The following is a 12,298-nucleotide window of genomic DNA, read 5'->3' on the forward strand; positions in this document are numbered from 1 at the left end:
TCCCGACCAGCTGCGCCAAAGACGTCGCTGACTTCCTTCTAGAAAAGGTAATTCTTCATCATGGTGCTCCTTGTGAACTACTATCGTGGCCGCTGTTTCCTGTCTCGAGTGGTTGCCGAAATTCTCCGTTCGTGCTCCGTCCGCAACAAATTCACCACCCATATCACCCCCAGACCCCCGGCCTCACGGAACGTCTAAACCGTACCCTCACGGACATGCTGGCCATGTATGTGTCTGACGACCATCGAGATTGGGACGTTCATCTCCCCTTTGTCACATTCGCCTACAATGCATCTGTCCATTATACCGCTGGATACTCCCCATTTTATTTATTATTTTGCAGACACCCGTTACTACCCTTCGACACCTCTCTACCCGCGGCAGACGCCACCAGTACTTACACCAGTGATGCCGTCACCCGCGATCATGATGCCCGCCGGATAGTTCTTGCCAGGCTCTCTGCATTCCAAGACTCCCAAAAGATTCGGTGCGACAGCCGCCACTGTGATGTCCACTACACTCCTGGATCTCTCGTTTTGCTGTGGCTCCTGTGCCGTCGAGTGGGCTTGTGTGAAAAACTTTTGCCCCGTTACACTGGCCCTTACCGTGTTTTGCGCCCCGTGACCGACGTCACCTACGAAGTTGAATCTGTGGTTCCGAAGTCCCCGTCCACAGCTCCAACCTCCGAAATAGTGCATGTGCCCGGTCTAAAGCCCTTTATCAACGTTCTATTTCGCTAACTTAGACCACAGCGGGACTGCGCTTTTCCCGCGGAGGGGGGGGGGGGGGGGGGGGGGGGGTAGTGTTACTTAGCTGTATTCGCTGTCCGTGATGAGGATGAAGAAGTGCAACAGACTCCGAGAAGACGACGACGCTGAGTGTTGTGAAATCGGCGCCCTCATCAACATTTGTTGTGCGGACAGCTTTGGGACTGTAAATCTTCCACGTAACAATATTTTTGTTTTTATATGCTGAGCACTTCAAGTCAGGGTAATAAAAGGCAGGTTTCGCGTGAGGCACATAATGCTGCGCATTTACGAAGCAATATTTTAGTGCGAAGAGACTGAGACAGCGCGCAATTTCACCTGTCAGCGACGAGAAAATATTGACTGTTTATGAACATACGAATCTTGTGTAAGATTTGAAGGCGACTACAAAAAAGGTGCATGGGAAACCTTCCATTTCTGTATCGCCACATGCAATCATCCCTTGAATGAAATGTTCTCGCTTCTGTAAGAAAAATAACATCGCTTTATGTTTGTGTGCAATCTATATTCAGCAGGCTGCGACCATAAACACTGATGAAGTTTGCTGCATTTAATGATCTTTCTCACAAGCTCTAGTTAGCAATACTAAGCAATCATCAGGTTAGGTAAAGAATTTGATACACTTGTTAATATTACGACCTTATTTACGCACACAGCAACTAAAAGAGGACCACGCACATTTCCGCGAGGAGCACCTCTGATTGAAGATAATGGGCATGATTTGGGGTTGTTAATATACACACACTGTTGCCTATTAGTCAAATAATATTGCGCATTCCAGCAACACTTCACGTAATTGAGCCCGATTCCTTTTCGTCCCAGTGCAAATGTTTTGGCCAGAAGGCAAACTTATACCTTATAATGTGAGCTTGTCAAACAAATATCAGTATTGACATAAGAAATCAGCCAACGTGGTAAGGCTGAGAGGCGGTCCTCTCTAGCTCGGACCTCATGGAACGACGAGCCCTCGTCGATAGAGCACGGGCAAACGGCTTTTCCAAACGGTGTCCCGGACTAGGGACTCAATCAGCCTTCCCTTAATCTAAGCCAATGTGGCTTTCAATAAACTTTTTCATCATCAAAGAATCGGTTAAATTAAAACATTTGCAATACCTGCCGTAGAAGAAGGTTTTTTTATTGTCGGATGGTAATGTTACGATAATATTTAATGACGGAAAGATTAGCACTTCATATCTTTGATGATCTGTGGATCCAGCTGTAAACTCTCCACTCAAGACATTATGATCCATTTCTCTAGCACAAGATATTGTGCTCCTTTACCAGTCTAGGAGCAAGGCTTATATAAAGCTTGAATTAACCGACGCCTTTTAAAATTTTGCCCATGCAGCTATTCTCAATAAACTTCTCTCACTACCATGCACCGCCATTTCGAATATAAATCCAATTTCGTCTCTGGGTGTATATGCTGACTTATCCTTGCCTAGCAAACCTGAAATCCCATAACCTTCCTTCCTTGCCGATCTCGCCTTCGTCACACTACCCTTAATTGTATGGCCTCTTTAGGCATGCCTTACGCGGGGACTAAATCGTCTTCTGGGTTTGCTCTTCTCCCACATCGTCACCCATCATAATCGTCTTTCTTCTCCCCTTCCCCTTCCCCAGTGAAGAGTAGCAGGCCAGATTTGAATTATTCCGGCCAACCTCTCTGCTTTTCCTTTCAATAAATCCATCTGTCTATCCAAATCTGGGTTTGATACAGGCAACGATGCCGAAGTTGAACAAGCGATGCATGTCGCTGAGCGCCACGTACCCTCGTGTTGATCTCTGGTGCTCCCTTCAGAAGTCCGAAGCGTTTCTTATCCGATGTAAACCCCGGATTTCGCGGTAATCTTCAGATCAGCTTTACTGCTAGCCGATAATCACACTCGAAGGTTCCACTGTTAGGGTAACGCGGCTTATCCTCCATAGTAAAAAGACCGGTATTCTGGCTGCTCTTACAGTCTCTGTCACGCAGAACTTTCGTCCAATGCGGCGCATAAAACACAGATGCTTGTGTTATGGTATCTGTCAACTCGGCTATACCCGCCCTTAGCTCTACCTTAACTGCCGGGAGCAAGGGTGGGCTCACTACTTTATTAGATTGGCACACGATGCGGCTCTTCAACACCCCAACGGTGCGCCACCTACAAATGTACAGAACTAGGGTATGATGATGGTGATAACAACTTTATTTTCCATCAGATTAGGAGGCCCCCAATTCCCGCCCCCGGTACGAAGGCCTCAGGGACGGGAGCAGAGACCTCCGCGATCAGAAGCAGGCAAAGAGGTCTTGGCGCTTCGCGACTTCTTCCGCCAAACGGATGGCTTGTAGCTGTGGAGCAGGGACCTCGCTCCGCAGTAGGGATTCCTAGGCTTCTCTAGAATTTATATTTGTTTTAGCCCCTGGGGAGCTAGTACATTCCCAGATTATATGGTCGAGGGTCCCTCTCTCCCCACAGTACTTGCATTTATCGTTTCTCCTATCTTCCATTTGGACATAATATGCCCAGACCGGGTATACAGCACTGTGACGGAGCTCGCGTAATCTCATGTTGCATCTCACTCATCTCTTCTTGTTTCACTCTCCTGCCTACTAGCGATCGCGGCCCACCGCTTCAGTGAATTAGTAGTCTCTAACGAGTAAAAAAAGCTTTGCCGGACGCCACGCTTCATGTACCCGTGCTTTATGGTTTACGTTCGGTTTGGTTTTATTTGAGTCTTATGCAGTCTGTCCCTTCTGCAGCGGAGATGTAGCTAGCCCCAGCGTCAGTGAGTAGCACGTGCATTAGTTCTCGTAAATTGATCATTAACCTGTAGTAATCGGCCATTCGGCGTTCGTGTGATTTCCAAGCAGAATTTTCCAATCACCGGTGTGAGCCCACAGGGCCCTACAGGCATCCACAGTTGGCCCGAACACCTGCTATCGCGAGGCGCCGAAATGCGAGCAAATGTGATAGGATCGTCGACGCAAAACGCAAACAAGCGAACGGAGTCTATCAATTGAACAACAGTGTTCGTCTGACAATTCAACACGAATAGAAAAGATATTCTATTACAGTGCACTTCTTCATCTTCAACCTCGACAGGCTGGCATACGGCAACATTGGGAATTTATTCACTGCCGGTGTAACTGCGACGGAGGTTTCGACAAATAATAAATTTTAGGTTTAAAGGGGTTAACGTTCCAAAGTAACTGTGTCTATGATAGACGTCATAGGAAGAGCTCCGGAAATTTTGAACACCTGCTGTTTTAAACTTGCAGTTATATGGCACAGATCTTCTATTCCGCTTCCATCGGAATGTGACTGGCGCGGCAGAGATTCGATGTCGAATCCGTGGGTAAGCGAATAGCACCCTAACTATAATGCCATCATGGTGGTGATTGACAGATAATATCTATCTATCAAGTCGCTAGGAAACGTGGGCAACATAAACAGCTCGACAGATCACTCGTCTGTCATTATTAATCTTTTAAACTTTAAATTAAGAGGACCGCCAAACCGATAAAGACGCTCATATGCTTTGCACAAGGCGATTCCTGAACCGCATATTCAAAACGCATTATAAATAGTTACTTTAAAAATTTTAAATAATAATTTTTTCATACATTCATCCGCTCATACGTCTTAATTGGCATGTCGTTGGTTGCTAGTATCACGTTTTCTCCTGCAGATAGCAGCACTTTTAGATAAGGTTTATACCGTCGCGCAAGCGCCGAACAAAAGTGCCCGCATCAGCGAACGTTATGGGGACTTCATTAAATCATTGACTCAATTGTTGTCCAGGGAGATCAATTCTTATTACATGCCCCTTACGCTAAACAATTCAGCGCGCAATCATTAAACGCGACAACGTGAAACGTTACTATCAGTTTGAGGAAAACAAAGCCGCAGTAATTGTCTTTTTTCTCGCGCGACAACTAAACCATGCCTTCAGAAACAAAAAGAAAAATCGATCACAATAAAGAGACCAAGTTGTGATTTCGAAAGGCCACCGGCGATAATATGGAGCATCTAGCGACCCTAAAAATCCAGTGATATCACGCACACGACCACCTTTTCTTTCTCTTCTATCTAACCCTCACATGCATACGGGCCTCATATGAGGACACATATTTATTTATCCGGCTATAAAACTCCGTCAGTCGCTCGGAGAGTGTCACTGCCGCATGGAGTCCTCAGCTGAGGGCGTGAGAAGTTTCCTAACATGATTCATAGATGGCACTAGCTGTCCATGTTTCCACATGCCAGGCTCTGAGGAGGAGTAGGCTGGTTTGAGGTCTCTGAATCTTCCTAAAAAACAACAATTAATTTCTTGATAGGCGATAGCTCTTTTCGACTATAAGAATTATCTGCGCCAAGTATAACTCTTGAAAATTGTCATCGAGATTTGTTGCCATTTGGTTCTCGATTTTGACTTGTATAAAGAGAAAACTTGTGTCCTCAAGTGGGGACACAATGCATTGAAGGTGTATAGCCTCACCTACGGCGCCACCCAAAAGCCTTACCTGCAGAATGCCAGGCCTGGGCTCAAAGCGCCTGCATTTTCCAGCAATTTGCGTTTGTGATGCAGTCTGCTCTGGCATTTTGCTCTGCAGGTGATCCTGAAGAATACCAATCCGTGGACGAGATGGTGATACCATTGAAGGAGCGCTCTTCCATAAAGCAGTACCTGCCAAGCAAGCCGATGCGCTGGGGCTTCAAGGTGTGGGTGAGAACAGGAGTGTCGGGCTACATTTATCGCTTTGAAGTCTACGAAGGGGCAAGTGGGGGACGTGACAAAGTTTCAGGTGAATATGGCATGGCGGGTGATGTCATCAGACTGTCCGAGGGAAGGCAAAATCATAAACTTTATGCCGATAACTTCTTCACATCCATGGCCCTCGTCAGGAAACAGAGAGTATGGTATAATGTTTGTCGGGACATACCGAGCAAACCGTCTGCAAGGAGCAGATAAAAAAGATTGCTAGGTACAAAAATGACTTGTGGAACAAAAGGGGCTACTTGAGAATGTTCTTCCACTTACAAAATGCGGCAGTTGTGAACGCCTGGATTGTATGGAGGTGGGACAAAGGCACGGACCAACTTGAGTTTTCGAAGTCGCGTTGCCAAGGCGCTCATATTCCGCTATGAAGTAGCGCAGAGCTCGAAGCGACGAGGCCACCCATCCAACGCTCCTCCTCTACCATCCCTAAAGAGGGTGCTTCACTATGTGTCACTGAAAAAAAGGTTGGACGGCGGGCAGAATTTCCCAAAGAAGAGCATCCAGAAGTGCACCAGCTGCTGTCGAGGTCCTGCCTGCCGTAGCAAGACAAGGTACCTCTGCGGTCGCTGCAACGTCCCTCTATGTCCAAAGTGCTTTGAGTCTTTCCACAGCGCATAAGCAGAGTATGCAAGACCCATCGTCATCCTTTCAATGTGATTTGTTGCCTCTTTCGGTGTTCTGGTATGAAAGCTCTATATTTTTGAGACTGCCACAACTTTGTTGCGTACTTAAGCCAATTACCTAGACCACCTTACGGCATGTTGTCATCATATGGGGACACATCAAATTGTAATTAGGATGTTGTTGATTACTTGAAGTAAATTATTTTCGCGACCTTTGTGGCATATAGTGACTTTTTTAGGCGATAAATAATTTTTTTATACACTGAGTTTAATTCATGCATGAGAGGGCTAAACGCGGCAGCTATAGTTGGTGTGCTACATGCTTTTTTTTACAAAAATTATTTTTGACTGATACAAGCATAATTAGGGTAATAGCTTTTTTAGTCTTTTCCCTTAACCACGGCGGTGAAATAGGTAGATGTTCACTTCACCAACCCCAACAAACCTTTTTAGAACTTAACGGTGCTTAACCTCGTCGCACAATTTTTGCAGTTGAGATGCCATTAATTGTTCTCGAGTTAAGGCCATTAATTTGAAGTCAAATTGAATACTTAATATTCACGTTAGCAATGTTCGTACTTAGTTAAAAACAGTGTTATATACCTGTACACATGTACACAAATATTATTGCTGAAAAAACATGATAGTGTAATATGCGAATTATCCGAATGCTCTAAGCACTGCAAAAGACGTATTAACTTTTTAACTTACTGGCCCAGCTGGTGTCTCCAACATCGGACGTGAGCATTTCTTGGGCTTTGCTTTAAAAAAGAAGAGAAATCTCAATGTAAGAGGAAGAAAACGAGAGTAATATGTGATTGCCTTGGCAATAAAGATCACGAGTTTCCTGGAAAGTGTTCAACTCGCTCGATGGTGAGTTGACAGTTTTAGGCCATTCCTAAGTGTAATAAAGGCTTGATTTCATGTTAAGATAAAAAAAATTACTTCCGGAGTACTGAATTGGGGATGTATTTTGAGACGGTGCGGGGTCTGAGTAAACCAGCGGAGTAAACTTACGAGAATAAATGTATATTTAGATACCCCTTCAGTTTGGCAATTTATCTGCGCAAAGGCATCATCACAACACGTAAGCGTCATCACAATTAGCGCAAAGTCTCGATAGCCGAAAGAGTGGCCCGAAAAAGGAAAACTAAAAGGTGGATACTTCACCCTAGCCTCTCTTGTGATCATCCCACCACTGTTTAAGCGTGTAACCTCCTCACCAAACAGTACAGAACGAAATTGTGAAAATCTGATTTTTATTTTTATAATGCAAGCTTAGTTTGAGCAAACAATTATTTCATGTCTAAGAGGCACCATTTTTCCATGCATTTCAAGGTACAACTTGTTAAACTAAGTCGTGCAGCTATCTTTCTATCATCCACGACGCTCGGGAGCCTGCAGCCAAAAAGCGATTCTTTCGGAGGACATTGTGGGAGTCAAGAAAGTGAATGCTGCTGTGTCCAGTCCAACATCTTTTAACGAGTTGGACAACAACTGGGACACCTATTATACTACATCAAAAGACTGATCTATCGGAGAATAAATAACTACTCGCGTTCTTTCACTGCAGGGAGTATAGCTGCTTGAAGTTCAATCTGCTCACTCTTCGCATGGGTACTCCGGCGCTTATGTGCATATCCCGGCTGAGCTAAACTAAATGCGATTTTAAAGGGTCGTGTAACAGATAACATTAGAGTATGCAGGAGCTGATGCGGGGCATAAAGTCCCATAAAGAAGCAAGCAGGACTAGTAGCAGGACGCACATGTATGCATATAGGTTTTATAACTGCTCTGCCGGCAGTATGTAAATCTACAAAATGCACTATGACATGCAGCATTGAACGATATGGAAAGAAACAAGTGTGCTCTGAGGCGACGAAACAACGGCCAGCACATGATATACAGTGGAATAGTCTGAGATGTACATGCAAACACCCGATACGTCAGAATGATAGAGAACATTGACTTTTCGTGGTGATAAGAAGAATATTCAACGTGTTTACAGCGAAATCGCCGAAGGACGACCGCACTTGAGGTAGCGATACAAAGTGCGAAATAGCAAAGTAACAATACAAAGTGAATATAATCGCAGTGACTACTAGTAGCAGTAGTATAGTCAACGGTCACTGCCGGTCTTTCTGCATCCTGAGTCCCTTTTTCAGCTGCCTCTGCAAATACTCTTAATACGCCCGGACGGCCCACGTCTGAGAGCAAACCAGCTTCAACCAAGGCGTCCTAAAAATCTTCAACTGGGAAAGACCGGACGCGCATATCACGATGAAGAAAACGCATGCCTAAAAGAACAAGTTCGGTCGGCAACTACGCCAAAACAATCTGATGTTCGCTATTTCCTTCCCGTCAAACCTATTACTGCGGCCGGGAAAGGTCGCTACAGCCGCTCCGCTAGAGCTTATGATCCCGCCTCTGAACACGTCTGTGATGATACTACGCCAAGAAATCAATGCTGGTCACCAGCCTTAGCCAGAAGATTTGTCGGCTGCCATACAGTGCTTGTCAGGCGACGGCACTGTGCTCCCACCAGTTAAAGCTAAGGTATGTAAGCCGACCACCAGTAAGCACCATTACGATGAGAGTGATGTGTATATGGGCAACGTGCTGAAGGTGCCGAAGTAGGCAAGAAGGCTAGCGCCAGTGTCGGTAAACCGCCTTCCAAAACGGTCCAGGCCCGCCGTTCCAGTCTTGACTCTCGAACTACCCTCTTGACGGACAATCGGACGAGCGTGTTGGTGATTAGGGACCTCCACACCAGGCGCAAGAGACTGCCCGAGATAGCGCTGTGACGAGAGCCGGCGTGTAGCTACGTGCTAGACGCGAAAGGTAAGCACCATGCAATCGGCCTCTTCACGCTTTATGAAAATGGCTTCTGCACCATCTCTCACATTTATCACACATAACGTTACGGTTTTAGCCGCGCAAGGAAAATAAGCTAACAGAACCACCTTTCATTGGACCATAGCGTAGATGTGGTTGCAGTTCAAGAGACGAAAATTTAAGCAGAACAAAGGATCGGCAGCATTGGGGAACTATTCATGTGTCTAGGCATTGTGCGGCTGTCAATCACGCGGTTTTAGTAGTTTTAGAGGGTTGTAGGATATGGTCGGCTGCCCTCGTTCCGGGGGAAATGCGGATGCAAGCTATAAAAACGCTCAGATATATAAAATAACGCAAGTAAATAAAAAAAAAGTGAAATAAAAATGACATTTATTTAAGGAATTGAACCATGTTCCGAGAAATCCTACCGCACTTCAGCCCAGTATGCTAAACCATTACACTACGGCGCACTTTTTTCTTTATTGCGTGGAAGTACTTTGAGCCAATTTAACCAGGTCGCATCCCACAACCTGGCCATACACAGTTACACCAGCATCGAGCTCTCACTTTGGCCACATATCAAAATTCCGGGAGACATATACATGCATCAAGTAAACGTAACCAGGGAGGAGTTCAATCCTGCGCAGAATATACCCTCCCGCTCCCCCTTCCCCCGCCCCATAGCAAACTGGTCTCTGAACGTGGTGGCTCTGCGTGGCGATCTGTTACGTGGATCTTTAATGGGATAAACAGTCCCAGGAGCAAACAAAAAGATCAATGGAACCTCGGAAGCCCCCATTGTAGGCAAAAATCTTATTGAATAGGGAGAAATGTCAATGTCCTTGTTGAGAGTCTGTTGAAGAAGGTCCCAAAAATACTGCATCACAGCTGCACGAATGCAGAGATCAATCTATAGTGCCTGGCTGCTGACACAGGAAACTGTAGCCTGACGAAAGTAAAAATGTCCCTTTTGCCCGAAGCCACGTTTTCACATGGTTATGTTGACGTGTGAAGTTTATAAAGAACGTCTTTGCGGCCTATTTTATATACATTCTTTGCACCCGCTTTAATACAATATTGTGTACAAAGGGGAGGTAAGGCTGTGCATACATCGGTACAATAATTACCATCTCATTCAAAACTTTTGTAATCTGTGTTCTGGATACTGTATAGGTATTTTAAAGTAAACCGTGTGGTAAGAAAATGTAATGTGTCGGAAACTTAAAAAAACCCACAAAGGACCTTACTCCTACGACCATAGGTCGCAAACAAATTAGGCAAATTTGCACTTAAACGTCTATAAAATGCAGCTAAGATACAGGGATGGCTTGCTGTTTTACAAAGTAACTTTCAAAGAAGCTGATAAACAAACGATTGGTGAAGACCAGCTTCACCCGCCTACAAAGGGTGAAACAAGTTGTCTCGACGCATAGGCTACCATTGAGAGTCATATACAAAAGCAGCAAAAAATCAAAGCATGGACTGTACTTTGCTTCTTCCACAAGAAAGCACATGCATGACATAGATAAACTTCGCAATCAAGACTTGGCAAACTAGTGCTCTTGCAAATAGCGACAGTTCCATATTCATCCAAGCTTAGGTATGTCGCCTAACTGAAGAGATCTGAGAATCCCAGGGACGCCCAATCTTGCGATGTTGATGCAAGGCACCGTCGAAATACTGTAACTCTTCGGATTCAAATCTTTTTCCGGCAAAATATATTGGTTTTGTACCCATTGTCCTAATCACAACTCTTATAATTTATCGAGGTTAAGAGACGCTCCTTAACTATCACAAAAACGTTCAGTTAAGCGCAAAACCTCGATTACGCACTTTTTATCAGAACATAGCAGGGTAAAGCCTTAAGCATAAGTCAGAACCTTAATTTTACATTGCGATATTCCGCCACGAACGGCTTTGTTCCTGATGATACAACGATATAGAGGCTTAAAATAAATCTCGAATAACAAAGACGATAGTGAACAGCCCTGTCGAACAGACGATTTTAGCGGACTAGGTTTGGTAAAATTTTGATTAGGAATCAGGCTTGTAGTGCCGGCTTTGTAACATAGTTCAAAACCTTTACGCAAGACGTCACCAATGTTCGGACTCTTCAGTACAGCAAACAAAAAATTATGAAGCACTTTGTAAAAATCGTTTGCCAGACCCATTTGAATTAGGGCCACTTGATTGACCTTATCTGACAAAATCTATCATGAAACGTGCGATATAGATATGGCTGTGTATTCGATCCCACGCTCTTTGTGTGGCCCTAATAAATGTAAGGGCACAAACTGCAGACGAGAAGAAAGAATTTTCTGATACATCTTATAATCCACGTTACCTACGGGTATTGGGCGATACCCTTCAACAGCTTTCAACCGACATGCGTCCGGGGTTTGCGGGATTGGTATGATTTGGGAAGTATGGAACGTGTGAGGCAAACGTCTGTCATAAGTTACACTTAAAACTTCCAATAGGGCATGTGCTAAGACAGGCATAAATGTCTTATAGAACTCGCTACTTAGACCATCCGGGCCAGGAGACCATCGGCCTTGTAGTTAACAAATGGCTGACTTGACCTCATCTAAAGTAATGGTCTCCTGAAAAAAAAAGAAAAGACCCACTGACTGATTTCAGTCAGTGGGTCTGACTGAAATCGGACCCACTGATCGGGTTACTGCTACTACTAAAGAGGAGCGCATAATAGGTAAAGAAAACATCATAAATGCCGCCCGTGTCATTGTGAATTTCACTTCCGAAACTAATTAATAAAACCTCCTTCAAAAGAGCAGCTTGCTTTCATCATTATACGCGCGACCAGATAGTTGTCATTAAGGAACCTTCGTGTTCGTGACCTAATCAAGGCTTCCTAATATTTTTCTGCATTAAACTGTTATAATTGTGCTTTACTGTTGTTGACATGAAGATATGACCCCGGAAAAAATCTTTCGAACTCATACAGCTCGTTCAGGGCCTGATTCAATTCGCGAATGTGAAGGCGCTTCAAGAATGTGATCCATGATGGTGCTTCAATTTGCAGGACTCTTAACCTCCTGCAGAAAAGATTCCACTTTTGAAAGGCTGAGATAGGCACAAGCCCGCTTGTCTTTGAAGCACGCAGGTACAGAGCGATGAAGTGGCCGTAATTTATTTACTGGACAATAAACCGCCACCTAAAGCACCTCCTGACCCCAAGGCTTCGACCTCTGGTCAGATTGAGCGAGGTGCATCTGATCTCGAGGTGATTAAAACGTCGTTTTCTGCCGCAAAAGCATCTCGAGATCTGCCACTGAGGTCTGCGGAGGT

At 44.8% G+C, this 12,298-nt stretch overlaps 1 protein-coding gene across 1 annotated transcript in view; it reads left to right on the forward strand.

Moving 5' to 3' along the window:
• Positions 1-2,493: 2,493 nt before the first annotated feature.
• The window catches only part of LOC146193484 (uncharacterized), a 39,689-nt gene continuing 29,884 nt past the window's right edge, over positions 2,494-12,298 (forward strand). The window contains exons 1-2 of the mRNA XM_084600564.1: positions 2,494-2,593; positions 5,365-5,477. Coding sequence (XP_084456690.1) covers positions 2,494-2,593; positions 5,365-5,477 — 213 coding nt within the window. The remainder of the gene's footprint in view (positions 2,594-5,364; positions 5,478-12,298) is intronic.

This window comes from Amblyomma maculatum, chromosome 4, assembly GCF_055883805.1.
Source record: "Amblyomma maculatum isolate TAMU_Amacu chromosome 4, ASM5588380v1, whole genome shotgun sequence".
Classification (NCBI taxonomy): Eukaryota; Metazoa; Arthropoda; class Arachnida; order Ixodida; family Ixodidae; genus Amblyomma; species Amblyomma maculatum.